This window comes from Podarcis tiliguerta (assembly GCF_965153285.1).
Source record: "Podarcis tiliguerta genome assembly, chromosome: 14".
Taxonomy (NCBI): domain Eukaryota; kingdom Metazoa; phylum Chordata; class Lepidosauria; order Squamata; family Lacertidae; genus Podarcis; species Podarcis tiliguerta.
The window spans coordinates 39,003,731-39,027,307 of record NC_139547.1 but is presented as its reverse complement, the minus strand read 5'-3'; the positions used below and the strand labels follow the sequence as shown (position 1 = coordinate 39,027,307).

Here is a 23,577-nt window from a genome sequence, read left to right as displayed (position 1 = left end):
CCAGAGTGGCTAGGGAAACCCAGTCAGATGGGTGGGGTATAAATTATTATTATTATTATTACTACTATTATTATTATTATTATTATTATTATTATTATCTGAATTACAACAGAGCAGGATGCAACTGTGCATCAGACTGGATTTACACATGAAGCACAGAAAGACCCAAATCAGGCAATGCAATGCACTGTATCCCTCCGGAGCAGGTGTGGGGAACCTTTTTTATTAGCCCGGGGGCCGTATTCCCTTCTGGATAACCTTTTAGGGGCCACATGCTGGTGATGGGCAGGGCCAGAACCAAATGTGGGTGCGGCAACAAATGTTAAGTCTTACCTTTGTGCAACAGGATAGCTTATACGCACACAGTCTTCATCCAGTCAAACAAGAGGCATGATCAGAGTTCAATAACACATCCCAGCAAAGCAAAAGCACTCAAGGAGTGAAGGGTAACGTTTTGGGGGAAGAGAGTGTGACTGGGGTGGGGAGTGCAGTACAGGAAAAGTCCCGAGAGCCAGACAGAACTTCCTCAATCCTGCCCTAAACCATAGATTGGTAGTTCACATTTTTTATGTTCCCGAATTCTACAGGCTCACACTGAACCCTCAAGTCCGCGACTGAAATAAAAGAGAAATAAAGTTATCTTTGCAGAATGCAGGGCTTTTTTTCAGCTGGAACCCGCTGGAACTCAGTTCCGGCACCATTGCATCTAAGAGAACAGAGGAGGTGTTCATGGTGAGCTCCAGCACCTCTTTTTCTAGAAAAATAGCATTGGCAGAATGGATAGGTAAAGGTAAAGGGACCCCTGACCATAAGGTCCAGTTGTGACCGACTCTGGGGTTGTGCGCTCATCTCGCTCTATAGGCCAAGGGAGCTGGCGTTTGTCCACAGACAGCTTCCGGGTCATGTGGCCAGCATGACTAAGCCGCTTCTGGCGAACCAGAGCAGCACATGGAAACGCTGTTTACATTCCCGCCGGAGCGGTACCTGTTTATCTACTTGCACGTTAACGTGCTTTCGAACTGCTAGGTTGGCAGGAGCAGGGACCGAGCAATGGGCGCTCACCCCGTCGCAGGGATTCGAACCACCGACTTTCTGATCAGCAAGTCCTAGGCTCTGTGGTTTAACCCACAGCGCCACCCGTGTCCCTCAGCAGAATGGATAGGTAGCAGTCAATTAAAGCCCACTCAGAGGAGAAGCATTAAAATTAAGAAGCCTAAGTTAGTCATGCCCAATAATTGACTACAACCCTAAAAGTTAGCTGAGTGCATTCCTACAGCAATAAGGTACCATTTCGTAAATGCTCAAGTTTGTTCACTTTGAGTTCTACCTTCATACACACTCTCACCACCCCCTAAAAAAATGCAGCTGGCATCTGCCAACGCAGCTCGCTGCCTCCCTGACAGGTGAGGGATGCTTTGAACCAGAAATATATTTATTTCCCTGGCGGCATCTTGTCCGTGTCAGGTTTCTTGCCTCGGAACAACAAGAAAACTGATTTTGCAGTTCCGTCACCGCTTTGTTGGGAAAAGCACAGGAAAGTTGCCCAGATAAAACCACACAGGCCAGTGTACGCCGTCCTCCAATGCACTGGAACCAAGCTGAAGTTGGAAAGCTATTTGGGGGAAAGAAAAAAGAAAAACAGAAAGAAACCAAGCTAAACGCACCAGAGAAATATCAGAGCCTTCACCTTGTCATCTTTGTTGCACATCCAACTTGCTGCAAAATGAGCTTGCTTTGCTAAATTGATGTGGTGTGAGATTTAGTGTGGCGATGGGAGTTGGCCACAGGTTCCCAAACCCTGCCTAATAATAATAATAATAATAATAATAATAATAATAATAATAATAATAATAATAATATATTTCTACCCCGCCCATCTGGCTGGGTTTCCCCAGCCACTTTGGGCAGCTTTCAACAGAACATTAAAAACAGAATAAAACATCAAACATTAAAAACTCCCCTAAACAGGGCTGCCTTCAGATGTCTTCTAAAAGTTGGATAGTTGTTTATTTCACTACAGAATGGTGAAACTCTAGGATTTTACTGTAGTTAAAAACTCCTCCAATCTGGAGTTCTAAAAGCTTTGAAAAGGGAAATAGAATGGGGGTAAGCCAAGGAGAATTTATTTATGTTGGTCTCTTTGATGAATGGGCCTTGGGCCAGCCTCCTGGCGACCAAGAAACCAATCAGAGCGGGAGTATCATTCAATCAGGAGGGAGTGAAGAGTTAAAACCTGACAGTTAAACTGTCAGATAGGGCTTAACTGTCAGAGTGTATATAGGGCTTAACTGTAGGATAGGGCTTGGAAAGTGACGAGATAGGGATCAGTTTAGAGCCCAGTTATGGTCAAATTGACAGTTAGCTAGGCAGGGCAACCCAGACTGTTTTCTAAGGGCAATGTAAAGTTTCTAGAAAGGGCTGGGAGTGTTTTACTCGTAGTGCAAGACCAATAACCATTCTAGAGAGAGGTTTAAATTATGGGCTTTAAGTATGTTTTTAACTATATCTGCAAATAGTTTTTTTACTGAAACAAAGTATTGGGCCTTATCAGAGTAACCACTAAGCTACAGCCCGCCTTGTGTGTTTAAATAAAATTCCAGTTTTGTTTACAAATTGCCTCAAAACAGGTTTTCCCTTCCCATGTGGGAAAAAATCCTTGCTGCTGGATATAATAGCAGACATCTCAAGTGTTACTGACAGGGTGTGTCTTAATTTTAAAGCACCTAAATCAGGCCATGAGGTAACCCAAGAGGGTTACCTTATTGAGGGGTGGCTGCCACAGTCAGGGCCGGCCGACCCATGAGGCTAGGAGAGGCAGCTGCCTCAGGCGGCAGGATCCACGGGAACAGCAGATCCAGCACCCAAGGAATGCATCTCCTGCTGCTGAAATAACAGGGACAGCTGAATTTTCAAAGGGGACACAGATAGGAGGTTTCTGGCTGCTCAACAACCCCAGACACCAGAACTAGAGATATGGGGATGTGGTGAAGAATGTATCAGGGCAATCTTCTGACTGTGTTGATGAGCACATTGTTGTAGCTGCTGCTGTTATCTTCGTCGTGAGTTTCTAAGGAGGGGGAAGGCAAATTTAAACTCACCTGCACAAAAGGCCAGTACATCAGCCCAGTCTGAAACAAAAGCAAAATATATTTAAAGTAGTTAATTGAGAGGGGAAAGTACCACGAAAAAATCCATCAAAATAGATGAGGGTTACCAATGTAAAGGTAAAGGGACCCCTGACCATTAGGTCCAGTCACGGACGACTCTGGGGTTGTGGTGCTCATCTCACTTTACTGGCCGAGGGAGCCGGTGTACAGCTTCCGGGTCATGTGGCCAGCAGGACTAAGTCGCTTCTGGTGAACCAGAGCAGCACACGGAAATGCTGTTTACCTTCCCGCTGGAGCAGTACCTATTTATCTACTTGCACTTTGACATGCTTTTGAACTGCTAGGTTGGCAGGAGCAGGGACCGAGCAACGGGAGCTCACCCCGTCGTGGGGATTCAAACCGTCAACCTTCTGATCGGCAAGCCCTAGGCTCTGTGGTTTAACCCACAGCGCCACCCACATCCTTTTGCCAATGTTAAACATATTGTCAAAAGAACTGGTCTTGGAATCGGCAGTGGAAGAGACTGCCATGAGAGGTGGTGGACTCTCCTTCCTTAGAGGGTTTTAAGCAGAGGTTGGATGGCCATCTGTAATGGATGCTTTAGCCAATATTCCTGCAATGCAGGGGGTTGGACTAGATGACCCTTGGGTCCCTTCCAGCTCTAAGATTCTATGATTATAGATTATCTTGGCAGCACAAATAGTAATTGCAATGGAAAACAGCCAAAAATCTTTTGCTGCATGCTTGGTACTGGTTACTCTGGGATACACTGGAGAAAGTCACACATAATTTGAGATTTCAACAAGACAAGAACCTCCAGACACCTTTTATATGGTTTGACATACAGCAGAACCATCATTTTTCAAGGCAACCCTTATCACAAGCCCGGCAAATCTGGAACTAAACTTGATGATCTGATAGTGTTGATAGTCTTTATTTGTACTGTGTCATTTTAACTTGTGTGCAACTATTCATTCCATGTGCCTATTTTATAGTTTTGTTTTCCATCTTCTAATTTTCATTTGTTATGATAATTGTTCTCTCTGTTTGATGTACATCATAAAATAACAACAACATAGATGGGTGGAATTCAATGCTGTGCTAAGTCCCTTAGTAGTGTACTAGATGTGCTAGCAGAATGGCTCTCAAAAGAGAAGGCCAAGAAACCAGCATGATTCTTGTGGCTGGTTGTGGTAGCCTGGCTATTTCCTGCTAAAATCAGCTTCAGCTAGTGCCACTGTTACACTGGATATCATATTGTGCAACCCAAAGGAGGTCCCCTCATTCCCCTCAGAGAACTACAATTCCCAGAGTTCCCTGGGAAGAGGGATGGATTGTTAAAGCACAGATGGCGGCTGTGGACAAGGAACACGGTCTCCTCACAACTCTCAGCACCCTTAACAAACTACAGTTCCCAGGATCCTTTGGGGAAAGTCATGACTGTTTAAAGTGGTATGGTCCTGCTTTATTTAAATGTATAGCGCAGTTGGGGCCTGTCACAAGCGGGAAGGTGGGTAATCCTCAAACTGCCACTTTAAGAACTCCAGAGAGATAGCACTGCTTCATTTTAAGCACAACAAGCACAGCATAGTGGGCTGCAAGAATTACATGATACCTGATATACTCACACATTTGCCAGATTGGCAAACAAAGGTATAGAGGAACAAATGCTTCCTTCAACTGCAGAGGACGAACGCCTCTGAACAACCTTATTTATTTCACACCACCTGCCAAACTCTTTTCTTCCTTGCTCTCATAATACCGTTTCTGAGCGTTACATAAATGCACGCTTGAGGTAAGAGCTGAAATGCAGACTGGTTATGAACAATGTCATGGCCACAAAAGAAAGGGATGTGTACAGCCACACCTAGCATGCTCAGCTTTCATTAAAAAGAAAAAGGCAAGCCTCCAGCCGTTGCAGTTGTGGAGATACAAGGAAAAGCATACAGGCAATAGTCTATGAAATTGCTTACTAATACATAAATGCATTTCTACTTTACAATGTCCTGAGTTGCTAGGGACAGCAGGCAATCAAGATGTTCTCGTTTACCTGTTTTTTAAAAATGTGTTCATATGTTTAAAAACTGAACAACTTTCAACGTATCTTTCTGCCCCCATTTATGTTCTGGGTCTTCTGCACTGATTCTCTCCATACCACCCTGCCCACATATCTACTGACTGGGCCTCTTCATCACAAATTTAATGCTTATGACCCCAGTAAGTCTTTGCAGACTTACAGCAACCGGTTTGTGTCCTTAAAAACACATTTCTAGTCCTTACAGCTGTGAAAACTGGCTTGTATGCAAGTGGACAGTACTTGGTGAAATCTCAAATGGCAAAAGGATGAGGGAAAAGTTCCAGTGGTCAGCTCTGGGACCAAGGACCTTACCTATCTCCTTGCCCCTCACTACAAAAGCAGGATGCATTCTGCATGTAATGTGTGCATAATTTGAGGGATGGGAAGAGGGCCAGACAGCCAGAACCACCACTGTAAGTTGAGTTTCTTTTTTTCTCCTCCCTAAAGTATTCCCCTTTTTCTTCATGTGTCATGTCTTTTGATGATGAGTCTGAGGGCAGGTACAGCCCAATAAATAATTTTTGGAAGTCACTCTAAGCGCCTTTTTGGCTAAAGGCTGGGGTATAAATGCTGTAAGTAAATAAGTAAGTAAATAAAAAAGGTGGGCATACTTGTAAGTTGTGTGTGGTGATGGGACCACGTTCAATATAGCATTGCACTTACCTTATAGGTATTCCAAAATTTATCCCTGCAGTCGGCAAAGACATCCTCTTTCCCCTGGAGTATACTCATGCCTGGTCGCAAAATGTTTAAGGAAAGTCAAGTAAAATCTACTAGAAATTCATTTACACAGCATTTTATACTATGCCACACACTTCTGCTTCACTAACCATTTCCTTCTGAATGCATCCTGAATGGCATGTTTGTCTTGCCATAAAATATGTATCTTGTGATCTCTTGATTTATTATTATTTTTAATGCATGGCTTCATGTTAAAATCACATATTGAACTTGTCAATTCTAACCTAATTTCTTGAATTAGTTTCTTCCTGTCCCCCACCCATTTCTTTAAAAAAAAAAAAACCTCACATAGGAACACAACAATCTGCCCAAATCAGATCCTTGGTCCACCTAGCCCTGTATTTTCTACACTGGCTTGCAGCAGCTGTCCAACATTTCAGAACGAGATGTCAGGGACTGAACCTGGGATGTCTGAAGGCAAAGGAGATGCTGTACCAGTGAGCAGCAGCCTTTCTCCCTAACATAGGAACCTGCCTTAGGTCCACTGAGCCTTGGTCCACCGAGCTCAATCTTGTCTACACAGGCTGGCAGCTGCTGGAGCCTTAATCCAGTGCCTTGGACCATTCATCCATTTATCTGTCTCCTTGGCTACAACCAGCAAGGCTGCAGCTGATAGGAGTCATAGTCCAAACTCAGTGCACATGAAGAGCCAAGTGTAGTGGTTATAGAATAGTGGACTAGGACCCCGGAATACCAGGGTTCAAATGCCTTCTCGGAGCTCACAGGGTGCCTAACCAACCAACCTGCCTGCCTATCTCACAGGATTGTTGTGGGGATTGAATGAGGAGCAGGGAGAACCATGTATGGCACCTTGAGCTACTTGGAGGAGGAAAAAGGTGCGCTAGAAATGCAATAAAGCAATACAACACCAGTGTAACCAGGTCAGGCAAGGATGCTTTTGGGTGCTCCACCAGGGCTGAATTTAGGTTTGATGAGGCCCTAAACTACTGAAGGTAATGGGGTCCTTTATATGTCCAGCTGTCAACGACAAATTGTCGCTGGTTTTTGTGTTGAATAAATGCTATCTGGTAATTTATGGACCTAATGGGTATCTAAAGCCATTTGCACATAACAAAATAGGTATTTTAACAAGTGATTGTTGAATTGAAATACAATAAAGAAGAAGTATATTAATAGTGAAATTTGCGGGGGGGAAGGGGGCAAGAGAGTGGGGCCCTAAGCTATAGCTTGCTTAGCTTATACGTAAATCAGGCACTGGCTGGCTCCCTGCACTCTGCGTGCGCTCAGAGGCACAGCAGCCATTTCCTGGCCCCCTCCCTCCTTCCCCGTCTCGCGGCCTCACTCACCGGTGTAGAAGGCGAGCACTGCGACGGGCGCGCCCATGAGCTGGTCGCAGAGCACTTTGGCCAGCACGGCGCCGGGCGCCCGGCCGGGCAGCAGCCTCTCCAGCGCCCTCAGCCACACGTAGTTGAAGTTGCCGTGGAAGGAGAGCGCCACCAGCGCCACGTGCCGCGTCTGCGCCCAGTCCGCGCTTTGGCCCGGCAGGCGCCGGAGCCGCTGCTGCGCCGCGTCGCCCGCCGCGAAGAGGCTCCCGTAGAGCGCCACGTTGCATAGCCAGGGCGATCGCCGCACCAGGCGGCCCAGCAGGGCCATCGCTCGCCCGGGGCGGGGTTCAAGGAAGCCGGCCGGCTCGCATCGCCGGCTCCCTCGCCCTTGCAGCTCCTGCTCCTCCTCCTCCGCCGGAGGGAGACGCCTCAGTCCCTGCCTCCTTTTCCCCCTTCTCAGTCGACGCGCACGGCCGCTTCCTCGCCGCCACCCCCGTTTTTCGGCCAGGCGATCAGGTTCCCCGAAACACAACAACCCTGCGGGGTAGGTTATGCCGAGATACTGGTGCTGCTGGCCAAGATCATCCCGATTGCTTCAGAGCTGTGTGAAAATAGGGACCCAGGTTCCTCACTCGCCACGCGTAGTACATAGCTGTCAACTTTCAGATTTGAAAATAAGGGATCAGCAGCCTCGAAAATAAGGGATCAGCAGCCTCGCCTGTCCCGGGGGCAGTCTACGGGATATCTAACAATCCGGGATAGCAGCGGGAAACGGCGCTGGAATAAGGGAATTCCCCGCAAAAAAGGGAAGGTTGACAGCTGTGGCGTAGTAAGGCACACCAACCCACCCAGCTCCCTGCACCCTGCAGAGGGGTGCGCGCCCAAATATGCACCATGAAATGAGGACTTGGACCCCGGAGGCCAGGGTTCAAATCCCTGCTCCACCATGAAACTCACTGGTGGACCTTGGACCAGTCAGAGTCTCTCGGCCCAACCTGCCTCACAGGATTGGTTGTGATGGATGCCGATGGGGAAGAAGATAACCATGTGAACTGCCTTTAGCTCCACGCAGGAAAGGGATATAAATGTAATAAGTAAATAAATGTGGTTTGGTCTTTTAAGAGGAGTGGCCACACTCACAACCGCTATGGGATCACTTTTCCTCACCACAGTGTGGCAGCACAGCTCAGTTTTAAGACATTGGCAAAGTCCCCTAGCATCCTTTGGGAGAGTATATCGCTTTTTCTGAATGGTCTTTTTTATCTACAAGTATCTCATCTTTGGGGAAGTCTTTTGCACTCAGTTGGGTTAGTGGTAGGAGCCCTGTGTATTTGAAAGCGATCCTGGGCAATAAGTTCATAGGATCAAAACAAAGCACCGGTGCGAGGCTTTTTATTTTACTTCCATGTGTTTCAAAATGAAATACTCCATCAGGAGTTACAAACGAGATATTGGGCAACGTTGATATAATGGTTCTTTTGAAAAATTGGTTGTATCCAACTTATACTCACAGTGGACACATTTTTCTCTAGAAAAATAGGTGCCGGAACTCAACACCATGGAGTTGCTACAGCAAGTGCCACACTTTTTAACATAAAAAATCAAAGAGGGGCCGGTACTGTGTACCTTTGAGTGCCCCCTGAAAAAAGCAGTGGGGAGACTCATTTAAATTAATGAACCTGTGAGGCATGTTCATTGATTTAAATAGGCCTAGTTTTGACTACAATCCATAGGATAATAGTCATGATGGTTGTGCTCTGCCTCCACAGTTGGAAGCAGCAATGCTTCTGAATACCATTTGCTGGAAACCAAAGGAGGGGAGAGGACTTTGGTGCTCCAAATCCTGCTTGCTGCTTTCACTCAGAAGCAAGTCCCGCTGTGTAAGCTGCTACCAGGAAATGACTATAGCTGGTTACTGCACAAAACCCAACGTCCTCTTAGGTTGAATCCAAACAAAGAAACGAGAGGACTTTGTCCTCCATGAAAAAGCTACAACCTAATGAATCTACGCAGTTGTGTCGTCGAAGCGACGACGCCAAACGCTTCGCGGCCGAAGGCGGGACTCGAACTCTCAACCTAAGCTTTTCGTCAGCCGATCTCGCCGTGTCACCAGCCCAGTGCGCAGGCCCAGCCGGCACGGATTCCGTCATCGCCTTCTTGGAGAATGTTCCATTATAAACAGAGGGGCGACAGCTCGGAGTCAGGAGATGGGGACGGTAACTTTTAGAGGCGCGAACGCAGCTCTGATAGGCGAACCGTCTCTCATCACAGCAGTTTTAAGAGACCTTTAAGCTTTCCGTTCCCGTTCCCACTATCCGGTTTCCCGCCCCCCAGATTTCATTTTTGGTATGCTCCACGAGGCCCGCGCCTGTGGGGGTCTTGCGCCCTCTGTCAATCAGAGGCGGTACGGAAGCCTGTGGGGCTCCGGTCTCCTAGGTGAGCGCGCGTAACTTCCCTCCCCTCGTCCTGGTCGCCGTCACGTGCCCCGCCCTCTCTTCCCTCAGCCGCCGCCTGGCACTCCGTCAGCCCTGCCAACGTGGAGCCGGCTGAGGCCGAAGCGAAGGCGGAAGTGTTCTGAGGAGAGGAGGGAGGAGGAGGAGGAGACGGGGGGCCTTTAACCAGCCGCCGCAGCTGCCGCTGAAGAACCTCCGGCCATGGAGAGCTCCTTGGAGAAGGTCGGCTCTGCCTCAGAAGTGTCTCAGGCGGGGAAGGCGGAGGGCGGGCAGGGAGGCAGGGACGGGGCGGAGGAGGAAGGGTCCGCGGTGCCAGGGGCGGGGGCTGAGGGGAAATCGTGACAGGGGGTGGTCGCTGCTCCAGACGACGGTACACAGTCAGCAGCCTTGCAAATGCGAGTAGAGAGGTTTATAGATGTGTGCACGCACACATATATATATATGTGTGTGTGTATACACACACACACACATCTATGCACATATACATGCATGCGTGTGTGTGTGTATATACATACACATATATATATGAATCCTATAACATATATACACAGAGACATACACACATATATATGTATATTATATTTGTATGCGGTACATATTTGTGTAATATTTATATAGTCACACACATGCACACATAGATACATGCTCACACATATTATGAGTGTGTGCAGAAGCATATATGTATACATACATTATACACATACATGTGTGTAATATATGTATACATATATACTTCACACATATTTGTGTTTGTAATACTGTTTATGCACACACACACACACACATATATATATAAAACATATACGTACGCATATAAAAGCACATCTGTAAGCACATGTGTGTAGAGCATAGCATATCGTGTGTGCAGAATATATACGTGTGTATGTTATATGAGTTTGTTGACTATACACACACACACAAACACACACATTATATACAAATATATTATTTTTAAAGCAACATTTTTGATGAGCTTGGGCTGGATCCTGAGTTAGTCATGCCCATTAATTTCGGAAGAACTAAGTCTGGATACAACCTTGTAACAAATGCATATGTGTATATGTACTGTTGTTAAATAGGCAGATAATAGCAACATTAATAATCATCATAATATTAACCATTGAAAATGATTCTTCTTAGGGTAGCAGTGGGGCATAGCTCAAGTGGTAGAAGGCCACCTCCTTGAGACTCCAATCCTATACTCATGGAAGTGAGCTAGTCCCACTGAAGTAAATTGCACCTACTTCTGAGTAGATTTGTCTAGGATGGCACTGTGAAAATGGTGCTACCATTAGCATATGCATTTAATATATTTCAGGCTTTGATTTGAGGTTTTTAAAACCAAGAGGAGAGGAGAAAGAGGAACCCTCATTCTTAGTGCTGAATATTGCTTGATAGGCATTTATTTTATTTATCCATCTATCTGGCAAGAATCATATCTTTTCTATGTATAATATATCCAACCTAGCTTGCAATTGAGCAGGGCTGGCCCTACCGTTAGGCAGTGTGAGGCAAAAGCCTTGCACAACAGATGATGAGGGATGGGGAGTGGACAGAGCTGCATGTGCCATGTGATCTGCCCTGCACCCTCCTAAAGTAGGCTTCTGACCTCAGGTGCAGTGGAGGAAGATGCTGTTGCCACTGTCAAAGTGTGATTCAGCTGTTATTCTTGCCAGTTTTTGTACAATGGTAGAATGAGGTGGCACCTTGTCCTTTGCCTCAGGCAGCAAAGTGTCGCAGGTAAGCCCTGCAATCCAGCTGGAAACACACAGATTTTTTTTAAAAAAAGAAGCAGTCTCATTCACAGAAAAAAGCAGGAAAAAAACTTAAATTCTATTTATGTGTCAATATTTTACATACTGGCTTAAAGCGAGAGACTGTTTATGCAGGCTGTCTACCACATATTCTCTCTCACAGGAACTGCCAAAGGCCTTGATGTAATAATAGTGATGTAAGCCATCAAATAGAATATATCAAGCTCCCTTATAACTGAGGCAAGTCATTGTTACATCTGGGAACGACCTCTAAAGTTTAAGACATCGATGCCAGTTAGAATAGTGGGCAAAATGAACTCAGTTGTCTGGCTCCGCATCAGTTGCTTCATATACACATAAGCTGCCTGGCAACAGCTCATTGAGTTGATCTGTAAAGTCACAGGTTCAATGTCTTGCATCTCAAGTTAAATGGATGTCAGGATATCAGGTGCTGAAAGCTGATGTCAGTCAGAGCAAAGCAGATAATACTTGAGTTTGGCAGACCCAACATCAGGCTTCTTCATACGTGCAGAAGTGTAATGCTCAGAGGTACAGCATCTACTTTGCATTCAGAAGGTCTCAGGTTCAATCACCAGCATCTTCAGACAGGGCTGGGAACCAATCCTAACTTGAAGCTTGGAAAACTGCTCCCAGTCAGCGCAGACGGTACTGAGCTAGATGAACCAATGGTCTGGTTCAGTATAAGGCAGCTTCCTACGTTCACATTACAGTGGGGTTGTGCCACGGCTCCATGGGAAGATCCAAAACCTTGGCCTCTCCCAATATAATAAACTTGGCTAGCAGGTGCTGGGAGTGGGGGAAAGCTCTTGCCTCAGTCCTTGGGAAGCCACAGCTAGTCAGAACAGAGTGGATGACAGAATGGTTAGCTGGGCCAGTGTTCTGACATGGTATAAGACAGTGTCATACGTTTTGTGAGGAATGGCAGTAGCTCCATGGGTTGGTGTGTATGAGGTTGTGAGTTAAATTTGTGGCATTTCCTGTAAAAAAGATCTCTGGTAGGAGGGCTGGGGGAGACCCTTCTTTAAACTTTGTAGAGCTGCTCCCAGTCAGAATGGATTGACAGTCTGATTCCATATTAGGCAGCTTAACATTCATATCATCATTATTTGAAGGCCAAATATACTCCTTACGGGAGAATGTGTCTCTATAAAACATAAACACACACCTGTAGCTTTCTGTTCTAGTCTTACCTTTATAACATGCTTTTTTGTGTGTGTGCAGGGATCGTTAACTTGTTTGTTTAAGGGCACTTAATCATGTGAGCCCCTACCTGTTGTGTGAAGTAGTACAGTCATCAAACAGGTTTTCCTGCTCTTCTGTTTTTGAGAACTAGCAACAGGCTAACATAGATAACCTTTTTAAGAAGCTGTGGGGTGCTTGCAACAAACACTGGGGATATTGTGTGGGATTTGGTGCAGAAGGGCAGAACAAGAAGATGCTTAGTTTTTTGCTTCCCCTTTAAATTGCCCTTTCCCTGCTTATATGTATGTAGTTATAAAATATGTATTTATAACTATAAAGTTTAAGTTGCCTCCTTTTTTAGTGGGGAGTTAGTTTCATACTTATTTCTCCCGTTCTTTATTGGTTGTTGTGTGTTTTTTTAAAGTGTGGGTAGGTGTTTTTAACTCTGAGGCACCCAAGTGTGTTCATTAGTAAGAGCCATGTAACAATCTATGCAAAATTTTAGAAATTAAAATTAGTAGGATCTATCCATTGCAACCAAAGAAGTTTATAAACTTGGATTCTTTGTGTAATCTACTGGTATTATGAGATGCACATTGTCACTTGCTGTTAAAGAAATATGTACTACCGTTTTAGTTCAAGGCAGAGCTTACTCCCTATGAATCTTGGAACATAAGGGCAGAGTGGAATTTCAAAAGGACCAGCTCTCACAAATACTTTCTTTCTTCATGGGGATGTCTTTAAAACAGGGGAGGGAAAACTCTTCCATCCCAAGGACCATAAACCCTCAAGGTGAACGTTCCAGGGACACATGCTGGTGGTGGACAGGGTCAGAGTACACTGTGGCTGGAACACTGAATTTGACTCCTACTTTTGTATGGTAGGCTACATTCCAGCCATTCAGAAGTCAGAGGTTTCTACGCACAAGCACACATCCTCTATCCAGGCAAGCAAGAAACACAGGCAAAACACATTATTGCGAGTCAAAAGCATTCAAGAAGGGCATGGAACAGGGCCACTGTTGGCTGCCCCCTGGGGAGAGGGGACATGACCTGGAGAGGACTGCAGACTCTGCAAAATCCCAAGGGCTGAACAGAGATAATTGGAGGGCCACATTTGGGAACAGATGAGGTTCCCTGACCCCTGCTTTAAAAAGTACCCCTGTTAGAACTCAGAAGTTTCTGTCGCCTTGTTTTGTGAGTCATTCTTTAGAAATGTTTCTGGGGCAGCTTCTTTCTAGCACAATAAACCTGTGGAAACAAGAGCAGCTGTTGGATTGTGGCAGAGACCAGTTCAACATGTCACCAGGGAACTGGAGGGAATAATTGTACTAGTACAACCAGGCATCCTTACTGTTTTTCTGCAATATTTCTCACTCATGTTTGTGTAGCTATATATAGAATAGATAATCTTACATACCATAGGCAAGCAGAGAAAATCCAGGTGTTGTACCTAGTGTGGTGTTCTAAGGCAGGATTTAAAAGATGCTGCTGATTTTTATTTTCAAGGCCACATGAGGGACCTTGGTGCTCATCACACATTTTATTCTCTTTAACATATGCACAAACACCCATAAAAAGCTTGTGCTGCTGCGCTTGTGTTTCTGGGCCAGGTTCCATGGTATTGCATTAATTTGTAATGATAACATCTTCATCCTTTGCCTGCCTGTCAGACCATTGAGATCTTTGGAGGAAGACTTCATAGTCCTCCATGAGCTGTGCACAGGGTTGAACTGCATGCTGTTTACAAATCTACACTCAAAGTGAACTACAGATCAATGAGAGATACTAACTTAAAAGTCTTAAAATTGGCCAGCATGAGTGAGAAAAGAAACCTGGTTCTAAGCAACCACCAAATGCTTCTGTTTTACAAGTTAAAACCGTGAAGACTGAGAAATAAACAATTATCACTAAGCCAAGCATGGTAGAATATATATTTTTTATATAGAGAACTTGCTATTTATATTTTGTTCCAAGTTGGACGCTCTTGCCTATCTATTGCAAGTGAGCTAGAGATCCATCTTCTTCCTGCCCTAAAGTAGTGAACGTTCAGACAATTACATTCAGGGTCTCCTATGTTTTAACAGCTTTTGGGGTGACTCTGTTTGAAAGCCGTTTGGACCAAAGAGTAACAGAAATGTGACTGTAGTTCTTGATTCTCAAGGATTAGAGATACTTCAGGAGTACTCAGTTTAAGAAATGAAAATTCATTTGCCAGTTGATACAGTGGGATATTTCCCCATTAACATTAGGTCTGTTACCTGCTTAAATAATTCTGGGTGCATCTGATGGGTTGATCTAAAGATACATATGTGTAAAAGCCATCATGCTGAGTATAAAAGCATACTTCTATGTTTATTTTGGGGGGATATGGAGCAGCTCTAATTAACAGGAAGTGTCCTGTCATTATGGAATCAAGATTTCAAACAAACTTGTTTATCCACATTTGCAGAGGCCAAGGTTCTTTGATGGGGTGGGTAGCAAGTTAGCATGCCCTCTACTGCCACTGCTGATGCCTTTCTTAGCTGGTGCAATTCTAAGCATATCCTATTTCAGTGCTGAATTCTTGAATGTCTAGTGGGGGGGGGGCGACATTCTTGATGGGTGAATTGCTGGGACCACAGCCATGGAGAGCTGAGTTAGGTAGGGCAATGCCACAAGTCTGTTGCCCAGAAGCCCCGGAAACCATAGAGCTGGATCCCCTGAAATTGATGGAGGAGGTGGCAATGCATTGGTGGGACATCACTTTTTGCAGGCATAGCCATGGAACCCACTGAGCAGTCTCTAGGAAGCCATCACTGTGCCATCCAGTCTACTAACTCAGCAACAGCATCCCCATAGTTGTGTTGCTTGCCCACTTTTTTATAACTTTAGGATATTTGTAGCCTGCGTTTCAATATATGCAAAATTCCACAGCAGTTGAGTTGACAATAAAACATGGGTTGGCTGAGATGTGAGTGACTTCTTTGTCCTCCCATCCACCAATAATGTACGTGTGAACACAGACATAACAATTTTACTCCATAGGGAGTGACATACTGCAGGCATTATTGTCTGAAACTTACCTGTCTTGACCTTGTGTATGTTTGAGAAATTGGTTTTTAAAAAACTGAATTGAATTTGCCATTCTGTCCTGACCACCCGAATCAGTATGGCTGATGGAGGGTGGGGGACCTTTGAGGTATCTTCCTTTTAATAATAATAAAGTTCAAATCTCCATTGGTCCAGGTGAATTAATCCATTTTAGGACATTTTCTCCCATAAGGAAGCTGGTGTGTTCAAAGCTGCTTACTGTTTTCACAGCACTTGCTGTCTCGTGGAAAAAAATATGCTTTGATGTCATAGGTTGAGACTCTTTCTGGGTTTTTTCTTTCTGTTATTCCCACAACATCATGATAGTTTTTGTTGGAAAAAACTGATGGATGAATCTTTTAAAAAAGGACTCTGTGTAACAAGGAAGTAGAAGCAAGTATAATGAAATAGCAGTACATTTGTAAATACATTTTAAACAAATAAGGAATTGTTTTAGTGTGTATATGTGTGTATATAAGAAGGGGGGTTATACTAATTTATCTTAAAAATATCAGGATGTTGTAATAACAAAAAGAGCCTCAAACCATGGCATCAAAGCATTTAATAATAAATAAAAATCTTAGAGGAGTTTGTATAAAACTAATGTATGACAGTCGCACACATACAGTTTCTTGTCCTGCACACACACAAGCAACATACACACACAGAAACAGCCACTACTTGCAACTGTACTTTGTAAAATATGCCTGTGCGGAATTACCTATAGGCATATTGCATTCTAATTCCTACATTGAAGAGCTTTCTGTATAGAACTTTGTGATAAGTGAAGCAGACTTGAGTTGAAAACAAAACTTGTCTGGCTAGATTGCAAAGCAGCAAATTGGTATCTTGCTGGCATTCTCAGCATAGGAGAAAGGGTGTTAAAAGAACAGAATGGAGATCCACTGTGGATTTGATGGGTGAAATGAAAGAAGAGGTAATGCATTGTGGTGTAGTGGTTAAGAGCGGTAGACTTGTAATCTGGTGAACTGGGTTCGCGTCTCCGCTCCTCCACATGCAGCTGCTGGGTGAGCCTGGGCTAGTCACACTTCTTTGAAGTCTCTCAGCCCCACTCACCTCACAGAGTGTTTGTTGTCGGGGAGGAAGGGAAAGGAAAATGTTAGCCGGTTTGAGACTCCTTCGGGTAGTGCTAAAGTGGGATATCAGATCTAAACTCCTCTTCTTCTACTTCCACATATTTGTTCTTAAGGAAAGCATTTGGCTGTATTAAGTCTTTTACAGGATAGTGAATGGAAGAGGAAGCTTCAGGAGAAATAATGAGGAAAGGGGACTGTGAGAACAGGTTGATCGTTGGACTCTTAGCTTTATATGCTATTTATTTGTATTTTTATCTCATCCTTCCTCCAAAGAGCTCAGGACAGCATTCATGGCTCTCTCACATTAACTTTGTGAGGTAGGTTTGGCTGAGAGATAGTGTCTCGTCCACAGTCACTCAGTGAGCTTCATGGCTGAGTTGCCCTGATTCTAGTCTGACTCTCAGGACACTTGCAAATCTTCAAATCAACCCAGCATGCACAAGTGTTTTCAGACACTTGTTATGTTGCAGTCTTACTTCACATTTTGCAGTGAGAACATTTTTAATGTGTAAAGTATACATCTACAATATGTACTATGTTGAAAGGTAAATGATTATCATGGCTGTCTGGCTGTTGCTGCTGCTGCTTCTTGTTGTTGTTAGGTATATCACTGGCTAACGGTCTAAGTTAGGTGGTTGATGTTTCTTTAATGTGAGCTCATGAATGATTAGGAAGTAATGTAGCTGGGAGATTTCCATTGAGAGTTAATCAGAGCTTTGAAAAAAATGGCACATACATTTATAGAAAGGGCTGATATAGGTTAGGGGTATGTGCACTTGTATGTGGGCAGGTCACATCCACAATATGCATTTAAAGTACATTGCTTCCCCCAAAGAATCTGGAGAGCTGTAGGTTGTTACGGGCGCTGGGAATTGTAGTACTCTGTGGGGCAAACGGCAACTCTCAGGATTCTTTGGAGGAAGTCATGTGCTTTAAAATGTATGGAGTTAAAGTGATCAGAGAGCAAGTGAGAGATGGAGGAAAGACTGGAAGTGTCTTCAGGTGCTGAGTGCCTCCCTATGGCGATCTTACATGAGGCCGCACAGGGGTGGGGAAACTTCTTTGGCCCACGCCCAGATCTTAATCTCCCTGACCACTAGCGGGCCAAATTTGGCAGGTGGGTATGGTTGTCTACCTGTCAGTCACCTGATGTCATAGTGACATCAGGTGATGCCCCACTTTGAAACCCTGATTGCCTGGACTTCTAAACACAATGCAGGGCTTTCAAACAGCCCTTTGTAAACATTCCCGTGCTCTGGAGATATGTACAAAGGGCTTTCAAATAGTCCCCATGATGCTGCTTCAGACTTCATCATGAAGGCTGTTTGAAAGGCTCCACTGCACTTTGAAGTCCTGAAAACTGGGGTTTCAAATCACAGCGCTGGGAGGGACATTCTGTTTCTATTGAAAGGAAACTGCTTCACCCTACTTGAGCAAGACACATTCCTACTGCTCATCAGCTGGTGGGTGGGTGGGGGAACACCTTGCTCCAGGAAAAGGAATAATTGGGAGATCACTTTAAGTTCCCACTTGTTTCTTTGAAACCACACCTACTCATTTACACGTGATGTCATACATGTCAGGTACACAGCAGATAGGTGTGGCTTCCTGAAAATGGCCTGAAGTAACACACCTACTCCCTAGCAGGTGTGCATGCCGCTTGTTTCTTTGTATCTTCCACCTGTATATTTGCATATCCCCAGTTCTATCTCCTTTCAGTGAAAGCACTGCTCCCCTGAAACTTCTCACTGCTCTTAATCCCATTTTCTTTTTCATTCTTTGAGGCCAACATGGCAACAGTTTGTTTCAGAGTGTGCACATGCATGCTTGTGTAATTACATTTTCCATAAAGGCTATTGTTCGTAATATTCTTAATGTAAAACTTTTTGTGTGTGTGTAATCAAACCATGCTATTGTTTTCATCATTGAGATGACTTCAGGATTCTGGGGGCAGGTTGTATTTTAAGGCAGTGCACATAGCCTTTGAATATTTTATCATGTTGGAAAACTGGTAGAAGTTGATGTAAAGTTTTGCCAATGGTACTACCAAAAGGTTTTCAAAGATGACAGTGTAAAAAGGTGTGGTCAGTGGTGCAATCCTCCACATTTTTACTCTTGACGTCAATCTCATTGTGTTTATTGAGGCTTACTTCTAGATACTGCAACCTTAGCAGGTGTGTATAAATACCTGAAAATATACATTTTATAGCATTCTTGCTTCTGGTTGGCTGTAGTATAAAAAGATTGCTGGACTAGATGGCCTGTGATCTGAAGGTTGCTCTTATGCTCTTCATTTATGCAGTTGTCTAAAACTCAGTCCCATGATCTGTTCCAGATGCTGAACATTTGATAAAGCAACTCCTTCCTTCATTTCAGTGGAAGGCATTGAACTGCATGTTGCATAGGCTTGTTCAGTGGAAATGGGAGCATCAGAAAGTTAGGAACTCCAAATAAATAGACTCTCTGGTTTTTACCTTGAAACTGAACCCACAAGGAATCATTCTCACATCAGTGATTGATCATCTGGTGAGAGGAACACTTGCAAGCAGGGAGAAATTAATTTGGATCCTTTGGGAGTTCTGCCTTCCACTTGGAGTATCTTGATAATAGATGCCTACAGACCATTGGGAATAAATTTCCTAGAGCTTCTGCAACCAAGCAATGCATTGCAGCATCTGTAAAATGCTATCTCTCTGCTGTCATTTAAAAAACTGGATTAAAACACTAGAACTAATGAAGAAATTTGCCACTGTGCCAGTCATATGAGGAAAGAGGAGTCACACCATTTGTTCAAGCTTATGTTTGGCTTCCTGACTGCCTTATCTGATTTGTATATTACAATTGTTGACTCGGCTCTCCCTTTTCATACATGTGCAAAGGTTGCTACAGGTTCACCTTCAAGTGTCTCAGATACCACACACCACCTGCTAATCTGAAGTATACACAATAATTAGGCGGATGTGTTACCATGGCTTCATTTTAACTTCTGTGTGCAGTCATATTCACTTTGGGCCTGTTTCCCTTACAGTGCATTGTCGTATTGTAGAACATTTTTCTCATTTTGGATATTTTCTTTTCCGGAGCACCAGGCCACATAACAAATGCAAAAGCATGCTTACGACACTTGGAACCAATTTGTACATTATGAATTGGCCCTGTATGAATAGGCATTCTCACAAATGGCTTGCTCACATGAGTGGTGGAAACATTGAAGGAGGGGCTTAAGGAACTTGCAGCAGCAGCAGCTTGTATAACTGACTTGTAGTCCAGCAACATCCAGAGGACCACAGATTCCCCATCCTTGTTCTATAAACGAGGGTTTCCAATCCCCAGCATACCTTGCTCATGGAAGCCATTGTTGCATCTTTTGTGAGTGAGCTTCTTTGGTACTGCACTGCTCCTGCAAATAAACCATTTATGTGAGCAGATACTCATTTATCAGAACATCCACAGCCTAATAGAGGTCATGGCTCAGGGGTAGAGCACATGCTTTGTTTGCCAAAGGTCCTAGGTTCAATCAGTGGCATTTCAGTGCAGGGCTGGGAAAATAGACTTGCCTGAAACCCACTCCTAGTTAACAGAAGATGATTCTAAGCTTGATGGAACAATGTTCTGACTCTTTATAAAGCAGCTTCCGGTATCAAGGATAACCAGTCACTAAAGAACTTTGTTTTTCATTTCTGGACAGAAGAAACTTCCTGGAATGAAAAAAGGGATGTTGGATTTGTAGGCCTGAGCTTTTTGGACTTTTGGAAGACAGGCATCTCAAAGAGCCTCTGCCTGAGTGGCCACCAAGACATGTAATTCTTGGAAGTAGAAGTGGGCTTGTATGACTTTGGCTTTGTTCAGATATAATAGAATTCCATGGTTCCCTGTGGTGAGGTCCTGTTATCACAAGCCTTGGGCTCAGGTGCTCCTCCTTCGCACACAAGGGGAGAAAATTAATCCTTTTACTATCTTTCTCAGAACATTTATGCAATTAATGCTATTGGCTTGATTTATGCCATATTGGTGTGTTAAAAAGCTAACATAAATATTATTATTTTAATAACAGATGGTTGACCCTACCTTAGCAGAAATGGGAAAGAATCTTAATGAGGCGATGAAGATGTTGGAAGACAATCAAAGGTACCTACTAATATCAGCCTTGAAGAACACTCAGGAGTGTTAGAAAGACATCATTGCTGATAAGTTTTCTGCTCAGTCCAGCAGAGCCTATTGTTGTAGTTGCAATAACAAAATCCCCTTTGGATTTTGTAATGAACAATTAGATTTGTCATTGACGGGCGGCAGTCGTGCTCCCCTGACCATGTCCCGTGATTTGGGGAAGCAGCAAGATAGACATTGCATTCCTAACTCTTCACACAACCTGGAAGCAGCTTCATAGGATGGGGGAATTTTCATTGGGACCACAGCATGGGTACAAAGGGTTAAAATAAAAAAGTCTACATCCCTGTGCATCATAGTTCTGATCCACCCTCTCCACACCTGCTACATACTGTTTATAAAAGAGGCAAGCAGATGCCAAGTTTTTATCATCTCATGTACTTTGGCCCTGCATGAGAACAACTGAGAACTCACACAGCCTCACTTGCTCATCTCTGGTCCAGGTGTTCAGTCTTCGTGATGCACTAGAGTATGAAAGAACTCTGGCAGCTGGCCAAGACAAAAATCCCATTGCATTTATGGTGGGTTAGGTTGCTTTGCATATATGCCTAGTCTAGAATTTCCCTTTAAGCTTACATTTAACTGTTATGAAGACAACAGGTGTTTCATATCCTTCTGCAAGTTCCCCACCCCAACCCCAGGTTTTATAGTTAGGAGAAAATGATTATTGTATTGCATAGGATGTGAGGAATAATTAAACTGGCTTCTGTTGTAGCAGCTAGATTGGAAGCACTCAAGAAAATGCAAGTGAACTATCTGTAGGTCATAAACCTTAAGCTTTCATTAAAAAAAAAAGACATCTACAAATTGTCAATAGGTAGTGTTGTATTTCCTGTTTTGAAGTTCATTTTATATGGCACATTGTCTGCTGACAAATCTTTTAAACAATATTTGATCATTTTTAATACCTGCTTTAGTCATTTCTTTCAGTCGGTGTTTAACCTTTAACAGCCCATTAGAACAGATCAGGTTCAGCACTTTAGAAACTACTGAACTACTGAAAAAATGAATGGCTTTTCCTTTGAAATCAAGGTGTAGTGGAAATTTTGTGTGGCTTAACCAAGGGCAGGATTTAAACATCTCACTGTGGTATGTTCAAACTAGGAAAGTGGAGGAAGAAAACGAAAAAAAGTATACAAGGAAAGATATTCCTGGACCACTTCAAGGCAGGTGAGTAACATGATCGTGAATCATGATTTTATATTGCATCCTTTGTCTTCCCGTGCTATGCATACAGAAGTCTCAGGTTCTGTTCCTGGCATTTCCAGATCTCAGGCACTAGGGCAGGGGGAGAAACCTTGCATGGAAGTCAGGGTAGACAATATTTCACCAAATGGATCATTGGTATGTATAAGGCAGCCACATTTATCTAGCCTACAAGCTGCCAAGAATACACTTAACCAGGGCGTTCTCATTGTATTGGCAGAGTGGCATAAGCAAGGAGACTAGTCCCCTGTCAGCAGCAGCAAAACAGACAGTCTCTTATTTGTGCACTTTGGTACTTTTGGCACACCATTCAAATCAGTCATTTCATTTACTCGCTCAACTAACCTGCCAATAATGTATTGCACAAATAAAATGGCTTCAGTGGATTGTGCTCCTTGTGGTTTTTTTAACAGTGAGTCAGGGGTAGAGGAAAATAACCATTGATGATTTCTTTTTCCAAGTCCCTGGAATGTATTTACATTGTGTTTCTAGAGAAATCATAATCTACATTATTATTTCAGAGTTCATGGTGCATTTCTAGACAAAATATTAAAAGCCTCTCAACAAATTACCGAAAAAACGATAGTGATGCATTGGGACATCAAAAGGGCCTGATTTTTGCTTTCTTTTTCTCCCCTTAGTGGACAAGACATGGTGAGCATTCTCCAGTTAGTTCAGAACCTTATGCATGGAGATGAGGAGGAGGAATCGTTGCAGTCTTACCGGTAAACAATTGTACATGTTGGTTTGGACCCAAAGGTGTTCTGCTTGCAGGAGCGGCTGTCTTACATCTGCTGCTAGAGTGTTGCATGAGAAAAACTGAAAGCACATGCAGTAATGTTCCTCCACCTGCTACGTCATACGTATGACCTCTTGGAACAAGCAGCGGCATAAGAGCAGCTTACCTGTTATAGCTCTTACCTGAGCATTCAGTCAATGTTTGTGGAATGATGCCATTTTACTTTCCACTCATAGTTATTGGGATTAATAATAATAACAAAGTTTTCCTTTATTATTAAATTCATAACTTATTTAAACCTATTTATATCGGGGAACACAAGAAGACACGCTTAATTAAAGGCTTTGTATATTCCTGATACAATAGATACTCAGATAAAGCAAAGATTCATTTTTTTTCAGACTGCTCTCTCTTAAAGAGATATGTGCTTTGCTTCATTACATTATTTATGGGAAATTACATGCAGCATGAAATAATTTCTGCTTTGGTGGCCCCATTTCTTCAGATTGCCTGTATCTTTCAGAACACTGAATTGATGACAATATGAACAATCTGAATCTTTCGGGAAAGAGATTCTAAGTGGACTGCAAGCCTAAATTTCTGCTGGAAATAGCTCTTTCCGAGGAAATGGCTGCAGCTCAGCGATAGACCATGCAAATAGCGATAGACCATGCTT

The 23,577-nt window shown here is 43.7% G+C and overlaps 2 protein-coding genes across 3 annotated transcripts in view; one reads left to right on the top strand and one right to left on the bottom strand.

The window, feature by feature from the left end:
• Positions 1–790: 790 nt before the first annotated feature.
• MPV17L (MPV17 mitochondrial inner membrane protein like) lies at positions 791–8,308 on the bottom strand. The gene is made up of 4 exons (XM_083412584.1): positions 7,233–8,308; positions 5,848–5,918; positions 3,099–3,128; positions 791–1,612 (listed from the first exon to the last, which is right to left on the bottom strand). The coding sequence occupies exons 1-4, from the start codon at positions 7,537–7,539 to the stop codon at positions 1,433–1,435; spliced, it is 588 nt and encodes a 195-aa protein (XP_083268710.1). The 5' UTR covers positions 7,540–8,308; the 3' UTR covers positions 791–1,432.
• PDXDC1 (pyridoxal dependent decarboxylase domain containing 1) overlaps positions 2,271–23,577 on the top strand; it is a 46,377-nt gene continuing 25,070 nt past the window's right edge. Inside the window, exons 1-4 of one of the 2 annotated variants that reach the window (XM_083412541.1) lie at positions 2,271–2,488; positions 20,844–20,917; positions 22,061–22,126; positions 22,804–22,887. In XM_083412541.1, coding sequence (XP_083268667.1) covers positions 20,844–20,917; positions 22,061–22,126; positions 22,804–22,887 — 224 coding nt within the window. In that variant the 5' untranslated portion in view covers positions 2,271–2,488. Of the gene's footprint in view, positions 2,489–9,609; positions 9,887–20,843; positions 20,918–22,060; positions 22,127–22,803; positions 22,888–23,577 lie in introns of those variants that run through there. The other variant, XM_083412540.1, reaches the window with a different exon arrangement.